We start from the raw sequence: 15095 nt of genomic DNA on the forward strand, positions 1-15095 counted from the left end.
TCTGAACAAGTCTATCCCACTAACCACAACAGTGTATCACTTCCATCATATAGTAACCAAAATGCTGTGGTGAAGAGAAAATTTTAAAAATACAGATCAGTTGGGCCAGATCAGTTGGGACTATATACATATAGATGCCCATTTTAACTTTTTTTTTTCTTTTAAGTAATGAGTAAATTCAAGCATAGTTAACTCTTGACCAGGAAATCCCACATTAACACAAGTAACTGGGAAATAAAATATTCATATGATTCTCAACCTTCATTTTCTATAGCTCCATCCAGTATTATTAACTATAGCCAAACTGGCCAATTTGCAGATCCTGTCACCACTTTGCTTTACTCAACCTGACAAGAGGCAGGTCAGAGGGAGAAAAAGGTCATGGACAAACTAGAATTGGATAATCAGATCCCAAAGAATCAAGAGTTAACTGAAGATCAAGCAAAACCAAATATTAATTATGCCATGACAAGCATGCCATGTTAGCATGTAGCATCTACCATCTCCAATTCCAGGCAGATATAAGTAAAGACAATGAAACACTGAGCTTTACATATGAGTTACGGCAATACAAAAGAATATGTCTCCTCTGGAACGTCTCATTATGTAAGTTCAACAAAGGCAGCTCTAAGTCTTCGATCCCTTTATCAGTTTTCTCTAACTTTATAAAGTAATTCAACTGTTAAATGACATGCACTTTGCTAAAAGAAAAATCCTTTAACACTGATAAATCTATACCTGTCTTAATGGTGCTTTGGTAGGTAAAATGCCTACAGGTGGTAAGGAGTGGTAAGATTCCTCGGCTGATGCTGAAGAGGGGATCAACCGCATAGAGCCTGATATACTGACCGTTTTTCTCTTAGAAGGTGGCACCAAGGCTGGAGGCAAGGCCATTGGCACAGGTTCTTTCTCCAATGCGGAATATACCAAAAACATGGCCTTCAAAAAAGATGAACCAGGATCATATATATTAAAATCATTTAACAACATTTACCCAATGAGTTGATTATTACTCAACAACAAATAATCTAAAAGCTGTCTCAAATCCTTCTTTAAGAAATTAGGTTAGGAGGGAAAGTAAGAGAAAAATAGGAAGAAATGAAAGGAAGGAGGAAGAAAAGTAATCAAAGCTAAGCAATATTTAGGAAAATATTCCAAGCAGCTAAAAAATTTAGATACACACCCTTTAACTAAAGTTACTGCAAAGACAAAGGCAAATGATAATGGGGGGCGGGGGATAGTATCTATAAAGAAAGAAGTAATTCCTGAATATATAAAATGCTCCTAGAATTAAGAGAAGATAACCTTAAGTCCAACAGAAAAATAAAGTGTACAGATACTTTAAAGAAAACTAAATATTATAAATGGCCCATCCTTTAACATACAAATAACATAACATACAAACATACAAATTGATATAAATTCCATTTCATTCTTAATAAGAAAACTACAAGTTAAAGTTATAGTAAATACCATTTTCTACCTCGCTGGCAAAAATACAAGGTTTAATAATGTGTTTTCTTAGCTAAACTGTGAGGAAATAGGCACTGTCATAGATTGCTATTGGGCAACTGAGGGTAACAAAATATGTCAACTGCAAACACACCACTTTGGTATAAGAATTATTTTGGGCTGAAGACAACTAAGAAGCAGCAAATACAAACAAAAAGTTCTCTGCTCTCCTGCTATGTGCCTATAGGAAGGACTTGAGTTTACAAAGGTATGCCTTCTTCTTTCTGTAAGAATGAATTTCCTCCCCAAAACAACTCTAGACCCTTATCAGCCTGGAGATGGCATATCAGAAGAATCCATGTAACAAAGTTGCCTACTAACTAGACTTTATCTATCATTAGCTCCATATATATCTATCTTCTTACAATTTGCAACCCCTACAGACTCAAGGTCTTTTTCTTTTTTCTTGTCATCTCTAAAATTTATGTTCTTTATTAAAGACGCTACATAAGCTGAGTTTTAAGCAACTTCTTTGAGAGTTACTCTTTCCCTGAGTTGTCTCCTATGTACATGAGAAATATATAAGTTAATAGACTTGCTTTTCTTTAAAATCTTTTGTTAAAAATATCCCAACCAAGACCTTAATAGGGTAGAGGGAAAATTATTTTTTCTCCCCTACAGAGGTCAAATTGATACTCTTTTGAAGGGCATAATGGCAACATCTACCAAATTGCAAATGTATTTTCTCTTTAGCTCAGCTATCTCACATTTCGGAACCCATCCTTAGATTTATTTGCCTACATATAAAATGCTGCAAATGTTATTAAATGCAAACTTGTATCAGCACCCAGTGTTCATCAGTTAATATACAGTTTTAAAAACTATAATATAGCTGGGCACAGTGGCACACACCTGTAAACCTGGCAACTGGGAGGCTGAGGCAGGAGGATCACAAGTTCCAGGTCAGCCTCAGCAACTTCGCAAGACCCTTAGCAATTTAGCAAGATCTTGCCTTAAGATAAAAAATAAAAAGGACTGGTTATATAACTCAGTGGAAAAGCTCCCCGGGGTTTAATCTCCAGTACCAAAAAAACAAACAAACAAAACTATGATATATCCATACAATGAAATGCTATGAAGCAATGAAAGAAAAATCATGCAGAAACATTCTGCATTTTAACTATGATAGAACTTTAACAGGTATATGACTGTCAGAACTCATCAAATTATTCACTTAAATTGGATTCAATTTAATTATATACAGTCTTCAATAGATCAGGGAAAAAAAAAGAATCATGTGGCACTCTGAAAAGAAACTCAAGAATCTATGTAGTGTTGAACAGTGTTATCTTTTGTGGTAAGGAAAAAATATTTACTCATTTTTTTTATATCTGCATTAAGAAATTCTAGGAAGAGAGACAGGAAAAGAAGAAAAATACCTGGTTATAGAGTAGGGTAACTGGAGCAGTTGAGGACAGGAATGAACTGAGAATTTTTTTTCACTGAATGCCTTCTTGTATTGATTTCTGAACTATAAGAATGTATTACCTGTTTTAAAATATTCTTAATTAACAAATACTTAAAGCATATACACAAAGTGGGATAACTTGCCTATAGATATTCCCAGGACATAAGCTACAAGATTTTAAAGGATTCAAGACACTTTCAACACTTGTAGAATATGAAAAGTTTCCAGGGCTTTAAAAAAATAAAAAAGGGAGAAAAAGAACAGATTTTTTTTTTTAAAGTTTCCATGACTATAGTTAAGGATATGAATTACTCAAAATAGCTTAGAACCTCTAGAAAGAATCCAGCAGCAGAGCCAGTTGCAGTGGCAAACGCTTGTAATTCCAGTAACTCAAGGCAGCAGGATCACAAGTTTCAGGCCAGCCTCAGCAACTTAGCAAGGCTGGAAGCAACTTAGTGAGACTGTCTCAAAATAAAAAAATAAAAAGGGCTGGGGATATGTCTAAGTGGTAAAGTGCCTCTGAGTTCAATCCCTAATACCAAATTAAAAAAAAAAAAATTACAGCAGCAATTATGAAAAAGCTTGTATACGACTTGATTTTTTTTCTTCCCCACTGAAAATTATAATTCTCCCAAGTGGATATCTATTTTTGATTTTAAGTTTAGTTTTGTGGAGCTTTCAAATTAATGTTTACTGAACGCCCAATACAACAACATTGATTCATGATTTCTACAATTCCTAATACTTTATAAATGTAGAAACCAAGGCTCAGAGATGCCCAATACATTATGGTAAAGAAGTCACACAGCAGGGTTCAAAGATCTTCCAGCTACAATGCTCTTACTTTATCCAGATTTCATCAACATTATTAGCAACACACATGTAACTTTAAAACCCCATGCTTTCTTTTTACAACTGATAAAGCTAAAGTTTAATACATGAGTACTCAATATTAGCAGACATCAGAATTACCTGAACAGTTTGATAGCCCTATACTCAGAATTCTGAAATCATTAAGGCTGATTCTTTTAGGGCTAGGTCAAAGAATTTTCATTTTACCAAGTTCCCAGGTGCAGCATCCAGAGACCAATTTTACCTATTTGACTCAAACCAGATTCTCTACCCACACACTAGCCAACTCAGATATAGCCAACTCAATGTCAGTTTTAGGAAAACACAAATTTTCTGTCTCAGAAAACTTGAAACTCCAGAAAGAAAACAATCAGGCTAGCATATATTTTCAACCAAATTCACAGCATTTGTAGTATTAGACTGGTACCTTTCTAAAAGAAGTGACTGGCAAGCACATTAAAGGTCAGCACTCTGCTTGCTGCAGACAGAAGTCACTTCCTGAAAAAGTGAATACTACAACAAAAAATAAATGTTAGCCATTTGCTGACCATAAACAACACATTTTTTTTTTGTAAGTCAGAGGTTTTTTTTTGTAAGTCAATCTCAGGTTGTCTTGAAAATAGTTTCCTTGACAAAACTGAAGTCCCAATTTTTTCACCAATAAAAGAAAAAAAGTGAACAGAATACTTTTAATTCTGTTGGATTGTGATTGTTTGCTTTCTTATTACACTGTACTTTATCTTATTAAAAGTCTGGCACAGGGCTCGAGTTGTAGCATAGTGATAGACAACCTGCCTAACATGTGAGAGCAGTCAGTTCGATCCTCAGCATCACATATAAATAAAATAAAGATCCACTGACAACTAAAAAAAAGTGTGTTTTAAAAAGTCTGGCACAAATAAAAAGGTAACTGTACCATACTCACCAAAAAAAAAAAAAAATTATAGTCAGTTTTCAAACTGAAATATACTAGCAAATGCCTTCAGACAGGTACAGATAGATATTAAACTTAGAAGCATTTATCTTTTTTTATTTTGCATTTTTCCAAGAAGCCCTTTAATGCCCTATTAGAAACTTTCTACCAAGCTAAATGAGTCAGAAGGAAAATTCAGGGAGCTATATTTCTAATATTTCTATACTCTAATCAGCTTATTCATCAATGAGTAAATAAAATATCGATGGAGAATCACAGAAAATCTACACTCAAGGGGGTAGATCTAGTTTAAAAAGCACATTTATGTGTATATACATTTACGTATACACATGTAAAACTCTAAACAGTCATTTTGGTTGTGGTCAGAATACCCATGCTTGAACTTTTTTTTTTTCCCCCTGTGGGGCTGGGGATCAAATCCAGGGCCTTGTGCATGCAAGGCAAGCACTCTACCAACTGCGCTATATCCCCAGCCTCCATGCTTGAACTTTATAAATGCACTTATTAATTTTTTCAAAGATTTTTCTAGATTCAGAAGTTTTAATTAAACCACTAGGCTTCAAAAAATATGAAAAAGCATTAAGAATTTACATTTGATTAAATTAAACCCCTATCTCTCACCCTGCACAAAGCTCAAAATCAAAGCGGATCAAAGACTTAGGCACTAGAACAGAGACCCTGCACCTAACAGAAGAAAAAATAGGCCCAAATCTTCACCAAGTTGGCTTACAAACTGAGTTCCTTAATAAGACTCCTAAAGTGCAAGAAGTAAAATTAAGAATCAATAAATGGGATAGATTCAAATTAAAAGGCTTCTTCTCAGCAAGGGAAACAATCAATGTGAGGAAGAGCCTATAGACTGGGAGACAATCTTTATCACATGCATCTCTGATAAAGCATTAATCTCTAGGATATATAAAGAACTAAAAAAAATTAACACCAAAAAAACAACCTAATCAATAAATGGGCTAAGCAACTGAACAGACAATTCACAGAAGAACAACACAGTTGATCAACAAATATATGAAAAAGTGTTCAACATCTCTAGCAATTAGAGAAATGAAAATCAAAACTATTCTAAGATTTTATCTTACTTCAGTCAGAATGGCAATTACCAAGAACAGATCCAACAATAAATGCTGGCAAGAATGTACGGGAAAAGGTACACAATGTATACAAAGGGACTGTTGGGAATGCAAATTGGTGCAACCATTATGGAAAGTAGTGTGAAGATTCCTCAGAAAACTTGGAATGGAACCACCATTTGACCCAGCTATGCCACTTCTCAGTTTATACCCAAAGGACTTTTAAAATCAGCATACTACATTGACACAGCCACATCAATGTTTATAGCAGCTCAATTCACAATAGCTAAACTATGGAAGCATCCTAGTTGCCCTTCAACAGATGAATGTATAAAGAAAATATGATACACACACACACACACACACAATGGAATATTACTCAGCTTTAAAGAAGAATGAAATTATGGCATTTGCAGATAAATGGATGGAGCTGGAGAATATCATACTAAGTGAAATAAGCCAATCCCAAAACACCAAAGGCCAAATGTTTTCTCTGATATGCAAATGCTAATTCACAATAAGCGGGTGGGAGTTAGAGAAGAATAGAAGCACTTTGGATTAGGCAGAGGGGAGTGAAGGGAGGGAAGGGGATAAGGACAGTAGAATGAATCAAACATTATTAACCTATAATGTATATACATTATTATATGACCAGTGTGATTTTACATCATGTACAACAAGAATAAGAAATTATACTTGTGTCAAAATGCATTCTAAAAAATTTTTTTTTACACAATATCTTTATTTTATTTTTTTAAAGCTTTTTTTTTTTTTTTAAGTTGTAGTTGGACGCAATATCTTTATTTTTATGTGGTGCTGAGGATCGAACCCAGTGCCTCATGCATGCTAGGCAAGCACTCTACCACTGAGCCACAACTCCAGCCCTAGAACAAATTTTTAAAAATTTAAAAAAGAATTTACATTTGAAAAGAAATAAGAACCATTCATTAAAGGTTTGCATAGCAATGGATGTTACACAAATTAGAATTGACTTCATTGATCCCAGTTAAACAATAAATTAACCAAAATCCCAACTGGTTAAGAGTTTTAAAGGTAAATCTAGAACACAAAGATTCAGTTTTGATTCACTAGTGAAATAAATATGTGTATGTATCAGTTACTAGGGTTGGAACCCAGGGTCTTGCACATGGCAAACACTCTACCACTGAGCTATATCTCCAGATCTTTTTTTATTTTAAGACAGGGTCTTACTAAGTTGCCCAGGCTGACCTTTAGATCCTTCTGCCTCAGTCTCCCAAGTAGCTGGAATTATAGGCATGTATCACCACACTGGGTCGAAATAAGTTATTTCTAAAAGACACACACACACACACACACACACACACACAAACACAACCACACATCTGTAGTCTTCATTTTTATACTGGGTCTCTTGACACAAATGAACAAACTGTACCATTTAATCCAAGGGGAAATGGGTAAGAATTTTAAAGGTGCATGTTGAACATAAAGATTCTTATATTCAATCCAGGTTTGATTAGTTAGTCAAATAAGATAATCTCAGGGGAATTTGTTATATTTCTTTTTTTAAAAAATTTATATTTATTTTTTTAGTTGTAGTTGGACACAATATCTTTATTTTATTAATTTATTTTTATGTGGTGCTGAGGATTGAACCTAGGGCCTCGAAAGTGCTAGGCGAGCACTCTACCGCTAAGCCACAACCCCAACCCCTTTTGTTATATTTCAGCAAAAAAATCTTGCAAACTAAATTGACACAGTCTAAAAGGGTAGATCATATGAGTAAGTATATGTGAACAATTCATTATTTTGGAAGATAATTTAAAATGTTCAGGTCTTAAGTTATTTCTCTATTGCAAAAATATTTTTAAATTACTTTAATTTTCAGGAAACATTAAGATTAATTTTTAAAATTCAGTTTTTTAAAATTAATGATTGTAAATAAAGACAAGTCACATGACTTATAGTTTTGTTTGCACAAGCTAAATTACTAATATTGTAGCAATTTTAATTTTAAAATACAGTACAGAGCTGGGTGCGGTAGTATATGCCTATAGTTACAGCTCCTCAGGAAGCTGAGTCAAGAGCATCACTAGAAACCAGGAATTCAGGGCCATCCTGACAATATACGGAGATCCCATCTTAAAGAATAAGAAAAAAAATACAGATTATGTTGCTCCATTTATGAAAGTTAAAGGATGGAAAAAGATATATCAGGTAAATTCTAAACCAAAAGAATGCTAGTGAAACAATTAATATTGAACAAAACTACAAAGAAAATTCTAGAACTAAAAGAAGTAAATTAACTGAGCAAAAGCTAGGATTTGAGTTTCACATAATGTTCTAAAGCTGTGAGATAGGGAAAAAGAGAAGTAAAAATAACTGAAATGCCTCATTTTACTGGAGTCAGGGTGAACAATCTTATTAGCAAACATTGAAGAACTATGTTAGAGTACAGAAAAAGGCATACTGATTATTAATAGAATGGGACATTATAATAGAATTTCTACATTAACAAGGAGGAAGAGGTGGAGGAATCACAAATTCATCAGCAACAACAGAAACAGAAATAAAGAAGAAAATAATGTAAAATAAATAGACACAGTTGGGGAAATAAAATCAATACATGTATCATCATAAATGGGTAAAATATTAAAAACAAAAATGCTCCATTTTCAAGAAAGATACACAATAAACAAGAAATATCACATAGCAAAAAAGCACAGAAGTAGTATATCAAATCACACAAGATAGAATTTAAAGTTGAAAAAATTTCTAAAGAATGTTCATAGAAAACAAATATTAAAAATGACTAACAATAAGTCTAAGAAAAGATAAAGGGATGTTCACTATTTAAAATAAAATGTAAGCTAGGCACAGTGGCACATACCTGTAATCCCAGCAACTTAAGAGGCTGAGCAAGTAAAGACAAGCCTCAACAATTTAGCAAGGCCCTAAGCAATTTAGTGAGAGCCTATTTTTCATAATAAAAAATAAAAAGGGCTGGGGATGTGACTCAGTGGTTAAGTACCCCCTGGGTTCAATCCCCCATACTAAAAAATAAAACAAAACAAAATTTAAAGTAGGTATTTCCTGAAATTGTGTTTATTATTCTTTTTTTTTTTAGAGAGAGAATTTTAATATTTATTTTTTATTTTTTTTGGCAGACACAACATCTTTGTTTGTATGTGGTGCTGAGGATCGAACCAGGGCTGCACGCATGCCAGGCGAGCCCGCTACCGCTTGAGCTACATCCCTAGCCCTGTGTTTATTATTCTTAAATTATCCTTTTAATAAGATTCATTTTTATTTTTTTAAAAAAGTAAGTTGCCTAGGAAAAGGCTTCAGGGCATATAAAATAAACTATGTTTATTTAATTATCTTGGCATATACTACTATTTATTAAATGAGGATATCATTATTCTCCCTGTTTCTAACTATATTAATACAAATAATCCTTTGAAATTTAAAAAGTTTTATCTTTATAAGAAAAAAAAATCTTCAATACCTCTTACCAAGTCAAAGATTTTGTACCAATATTCTTAACACAAAAAAACACTTCTTTACACAGCTGGTTATGTTGACGCACACCTGTAATCCCAGCAGTTCAGGAGGCTAAGGCAGGAGGGTCACAAGTTCAAAGCCAATCTCAGCTATTTAGAAAGGCTCTAGGTGACTTAGCAAGACCCTGTTACAAAATAAAAAAGGCTGGGGATGTTGCTCAACAGTTAAGTGCCCCTGAGTTCAACTCCTGGTACCAAAAATAAATAAAGTGTTATGTGTAACAATGTTTCATGGTACATCACATACAAATCTTTTCAATACATCCCCTTTCCCCAAAACATTCCACAAATAATTGACTTAACCCCTGATATATAACTTGAAAAACCTCTGCCACCATTGTGAGAGTGTATTCTTTACCACTTTCCAACTATTACTCAAATCAAAACAAAAATGACTAGGAACTATGACTATAAATTCAAGTCAGTTTAAGTTTTTGTTTCTGCATTTTTTAAACATGATAATGATAATTTTAAAAACATATTATCATGTTTTAAAAACAATTTTGGCTTTTAAAGGAAGGAAATAGGATGAAATTTACTCAAAGACTAAAAAAAATAAGGACAAAGAGAAACTACATAATTGATAAATTTGGTATAATGAATTTATAGAAGTCTAATATCCTCTAAAGAGAAATGCTGGCATTATCTATGGGGCATGTAAAAATGTCATGAAGCTGGCAATAAAGAAAACCTTAACATATTTCTTAAAGTAGTGATTTTAGGGCTGGGGATATAGCTCAGCAGAAGACTTGCCTAGCATGCATGCAGCCCTGGTTTGATCCCCAGCGTCTTGTCTCCCCTATCCCTCCTGTCCCTGCCCATAATAAAAAAAAAAAAAAGAAGAGATTCTACAGACCACATTCTTTAGTCTTAATCCAACCAAGTTAAAATTACATACATATGTATCAAAAGCCAAACAAGCTTAACTACTTTGAAATTAGAAAACATATTCCTAAACAGACAATGGAAGAAAACTAAAAATTATCTGAAAAGTAGGAAGAAAACACTTTGTACTATATATATAGGATATATCTAAATCTATATTCTGAGAGAAACATCCTTTAAATGATATTTAAAAAGATGAAAGATAAAAGAAGTAATTTAAAAAAAAACAAATTTTAAAGGACAAGTAAATGAAAAGAAACTAGGAAGAAAAAATTAAGATAAACTGAAAAAGGATGAAAACAAAAAGGATAAATAATCTAAAAGATAGTCTTGAAAGATGAATAAACTATATAATAGATTAAATCACCAACAACAAAAAAAGAGGGAACAAAACTATAAACACTTGGGGCTGGGACTGTGGCTCAATGGCAGAGCGCTTGCCTCACATATATGAGGCAATGGGTTCAATCCTCAGCACCACACAAAAATAAATAAATGTATTGTGTCCATCTACAATTTTAAAAATATATTTAAGGGGCTGGGGATGTGGCTCAAGCGGTAGCGTGCTCGCCTGGCATGCGTGCAGCCCGGGTTTGATCCTCAGCACTACATACAAACAAAGATGTTGTGTCCGCCAAAAACTAAAAAATAAATATTAAAAAATTATCTCTCTCTTTAAAAAAAAAATATTTTTTTTTTAAAAAAACTACAAACACTTAAGATATGAAATGAGAAACTCAGAAGATACTGACAGAATAATGCATTTTTTTAAAAAAGAGAGAGTGAGAAAGAGAGAGAATTTTTTTTTTTTTAATATTTATTTTCTAGTTTTTGGCGGACACAACATCTTTGTTTTGTATGTGGTGCTGAGGATTGAACCCAGGCCGCACGCATGCCAGGCGAGCGCGCTACCACTTGAGCCACATCCCCAGCCCCAGAATAATGCATTTTGTGGCAAGAAGTTTCAAAGTCAAATAAATAGACAATTCCTTAGCAAAATTTAAAAAAAGACAGATTTTTTTTTTTGGTACCAGGGATTGAACTCAGGGGTACTCAACTACTGAGCCACATTCCCCAGCCGTATTTTGTATTTTATTTAGAGACAGGGTCTCACAGAATTGCTTAGTGCCTCGCCATTGCTGAGGCTGGCTTTGAACTCATGATCCTCCTGTCTCAGCCTCCTAAGTCGCTGGGATTACAGGTGTGTCCCTCAGCAAGACAGAAAATTTGAACAGACTAATTTTAAAATAAGATAGTAAGGTAGACACAAATGAGCTCACTGCAGAATTTTTGTAAATATTTCAAGAGATAAATATTCTACTTGGAACTAACTATCCAATTACAAGATAACATGTCTTGAGATGGGTTTTATCAGATACAATGTCAAAGCTTCTGTCCTCATGAATGAAATGTAACTAAAGCATTATTCACGTTTCCTTTCAATAAAATCAATGTGAAAACGGGGATGTATCTGGAGCAAAATTATTCCACGTAGAGGCAGGTGCTAGGATATTTCATCAAGTTAGGATATAAAAGACATTATCACTCAGCATCTTTATAGTACATTAATCAAAGTATATATCACAATGTACCTTAAAGTCAAATAAAATGAAGACAGCAAACACATTTTGTTACTCATTTATTTTAAAATATTTATTAACTACCTATAAATTCTAGGTAAAAATGTTTATACCAACAATCTGATAAACATAGTTTTCCTTCAAGGATTAATTAAAAGGGTAAATTTTCACATGATAAAACCATTATGATATTTCATATTTTAAGAACATTAAGTTACTTACAACTGCAAACTCATCTCTGTCAAGCTTTCCATCATGGTCAATATCACTCAATTCCCAAACCTTAAAAGAGAAAATTGAGAAATATCAATGTTCTTTCATTTCATGTGTTGTTTAGGAACTAAGAGAGAAAGTATACTAGAGAAATATAAAAAAGTAGAGATAAGCAAGTGCCTGGTCATTAAACGCCTTGAACAGAGTTTGGATTTTTCTTAATTGTAATGGGAAGCTTCTAAAAACTTAGATTCAAGTAATAAAATGACACAATTATTTACAGTTTGCAATCCTTACCACATAGTAGAGAAATAAACAGTGGGAAACATATACATGATTTTTTTTTAAATCAATATTTATTGAGCCCCCAATCTATGTTAACACTCATCTAGAAGTAGTGTAAGTACTGTGGTGGTAATGTTGCCTTCATCATTATTGTCATCATCAACATCACCAAAGCAGCTATTAACAGTACTAGTGAGTACATTATTTACATTATCATATTTGATGCTTACAACCCTCTAAACTGGAAAATATGCCCATTTTAAAGATCAGAAAACCAAGATGTGGTTTTCTAATTATTTGTCCATGGTCACACAACTAAGAAGCAGTATAGCCAGGATGTGACCCTATGTGGTCTGCTTAAGCAGGGAATTAAAGTAAGGGCCAGAGGTTTAGAGAGAGAAGATAAGGTTTGACATATGAAAAGAGAGTAGAGAGAAATCACTTTGGAAACAAAAAAAGAGTGTTAAATAATAGGAAGAACCCCACCTGAAGCTGGTGATCACAAATTTATGATGACATTAATCTTATTAGGCTGTCTCATATATGCAACCAGTGATAATTAGGTTCATGTAAAATTGGATTTTTAGTAAAGTCAGAGACTACTTAGTGAAGTTAAAAAAAAAAAAATTTTTGCAAGCATCTAGGAAAAAGATCTAGAGAGACAAGAATTCAAGTCAGAATATATTGGGGAAACCTAAGACAGATCTATGTTTTCTCACAAATGGATCTTAATATATTTTACATCTTAATATAATTCCCACTAAGTAGCCATCTTTAAACACACACACACATATATGGTTAAAAATAAATATATATATATATTCAAAACATCATGTTGTGCATGATAAATAAGTATAACATTGGCCATCAAATTTAAAAAATTTTCTAATTTAAAACGGGAAAAAAAGAATTCAAGTCAAAGAATAGAATTTATGATTTCATCAGGTAGAGAAGATGGAAGAAAATGTGGCAAAGGGAGCTGGGAAGAGAATATGGAATTATAGACCAGGAGTCGGGGAAACCAAGCTGCATGAGGAAAACAGTAATTTCAAAAGATAAGGGGAAAGGTTGGAGATATGGATTAGCGGTAGAACCTTTGCCTAGCATGCACAAGGCCCTGGATTCAATCCCCAGCACAGCCAAAAAAAAAAAAAAAAGGGGGGGGGGGCAGGGTGACAGTTTTAGTTTTACAAGATGAAAAAGTTATGAAGATAGATGATAGTAATGGTTGAACAACAATGTAGTATTCTTAACACTACTTTACATTTAAAATTGGATAAAAGGGCAAATATCATGTTATATGCATCTTACCACAATATAAAAAGACAGAGGGAAAGTAAAGGAGTCTAAGATTTAAAGGTCTGAGTGAAATCAAAGAATTAAAGTCTTGCAAGTATCTAAAGAAAAGATCAAGAAAAAGTTCAAGTTAGAAAGTAGAATTAATTCTTTCAAAGATGAAACTATTCCTTATGAGACCACATGATATATGGGGTAAGTGGTAAACATAAAATATTAATAGTCTTTAAAAACTGTCATGCAGTTGGAAATTAGAGCATACAGCACAAAGAAAAATGGACCTGCTTAAGGGGCTTATATATATAACTAACTTCAATCACTTATATTTTACAGGGAATAATAAAAAACACAAATAAATTGGGAATAATTTTATATATTAAGTCAGGACACAGAAAATTTTATAATAAGGCAACTTTAAAATAAGATTGTACATTTAATAATGACCAACAAGTGCTCTTAGTAAATATAAAGTTATAATACAGAAAATACTACATTTAAAACTTAATATCTTACTCTTCCAAGGATTTCCACAGGTAACTTAGAGTTGAGCAACACTGGCTTCACTTTATCACCAGACAAAAATCCATCCACTGGGCTTAAACTATCAAAAATTGCATCATATTTGGCCTTATCTTCACTCTAAAATAAAATGTTTTTTAAAACAATGACAAGTTAAGTAATGGTGGAAATGTTTTGATTGCAGTTATAAAAATCAAGTCCTCATAGAAGACATTTTTAAAAATAACATTTAAAAAACATTTTTTTTTACTTTCATCAAATATATTAATTAATAATTTTAAAGTGATTCTACTTAAGAGTCCAGTGTCCCCTATTCCTTTTGAAGCTGGAACACTCTTTGTTAGAATCAAAAGATTTCAGAGAAAGAAACAACTAGTTCTAACTCTCACTTAAACACATACAGCAAGGAAGTAACTTTCATAAGTCACAATTTTATAACATTTGATGAGTTTCTAAACATGGTATTAGGTACATTTCAAATGCAAACAAATGAAATTTTTAAAAACAAACATCAATACTCTAGGAACAAACACCAAGATTCCCCCAATTTTCCCAAAGCAAAATTTATTTTTCTTGTCAACAAGACATCTCCTAAAATTTTAAATGTTACTTGTATAACATGAAAATCTTCTATTCATTATTTGTCCAGTCAATACCAAATTCCTCATTTTTTTTTTTTTTTTTTTTGGTCACAAAATGACTAACAGAACTGAAAGATCCCTCAAAGATTCCAGTGTGGGTACTTTTCCTATTATCCTTAAATATACATATGAAAGTCTAACATGCATTGCAATGTATTTCAGAAGTAGGGGGAAAGGATATAAGTGAGTAGGAAGCAAAGCAGGAGTAAGAAATGAATAGTTACACAAATTACTTACTTTAACAGCCCATGGAAGCTCAGCTGCAGGGGTTCCGCTGGTTAGTAAAGGACTACTGGTATCATGCTAAAATGTAAATAGCACATGAATTGTTGAAATTCTC

General features: G+C 33.0%; 1 protein-coding gene across 3 annotated transcripts in view; it reads right to left on the reverse strand.

The window, feature by feature from the left end:
* Eps15 (epidermal growth factor receptor pathway substrate 15) overlaps positions 1-15095 on the reverse strand; it is a 141618-nt gene that overhangs the window by 88036 nt on the left and 38487 nt on the right. For 2 of the 3 annotated variants that reach the window (XM_071617816.1, XM_071617817.1), the window contains exons 6-9: positions 14993-15058; positions 14109-14234; positions 12024-12083; positions 739-939 (exon numbers count right to left, since the gene is read on the reverse strand). In XM_071617816.1, the coding sequence (XP_071473917.1) occupies positions 739-939; positions 12024-12083; positions 14109-14234; positions 14993-15058 (453 nt within the window). The remainder of the gene's footprint in view (positions 1-738; positions 940-12023; positions 12084-14108; positions 14235-14992; positions 15059-15095) is intronic. The other variant, XM_027944955.2, reaches the window with a different exon arrangement.

This window comes from Marmota flaviventris, chromosome 10 (genome assembly GCF_047511675.1).
Source record: "Marmota flaviventris isolate mMarFla1 chromosome 10, mMarFla1.hap1, whole genome shotgun sequence".
Taxonomy (NCBI): Eukaryota; Metazoa; Chordata; class Mammalia; order Rodentia; family Sciuridae; genus Marmota; species Marmota flaviventris.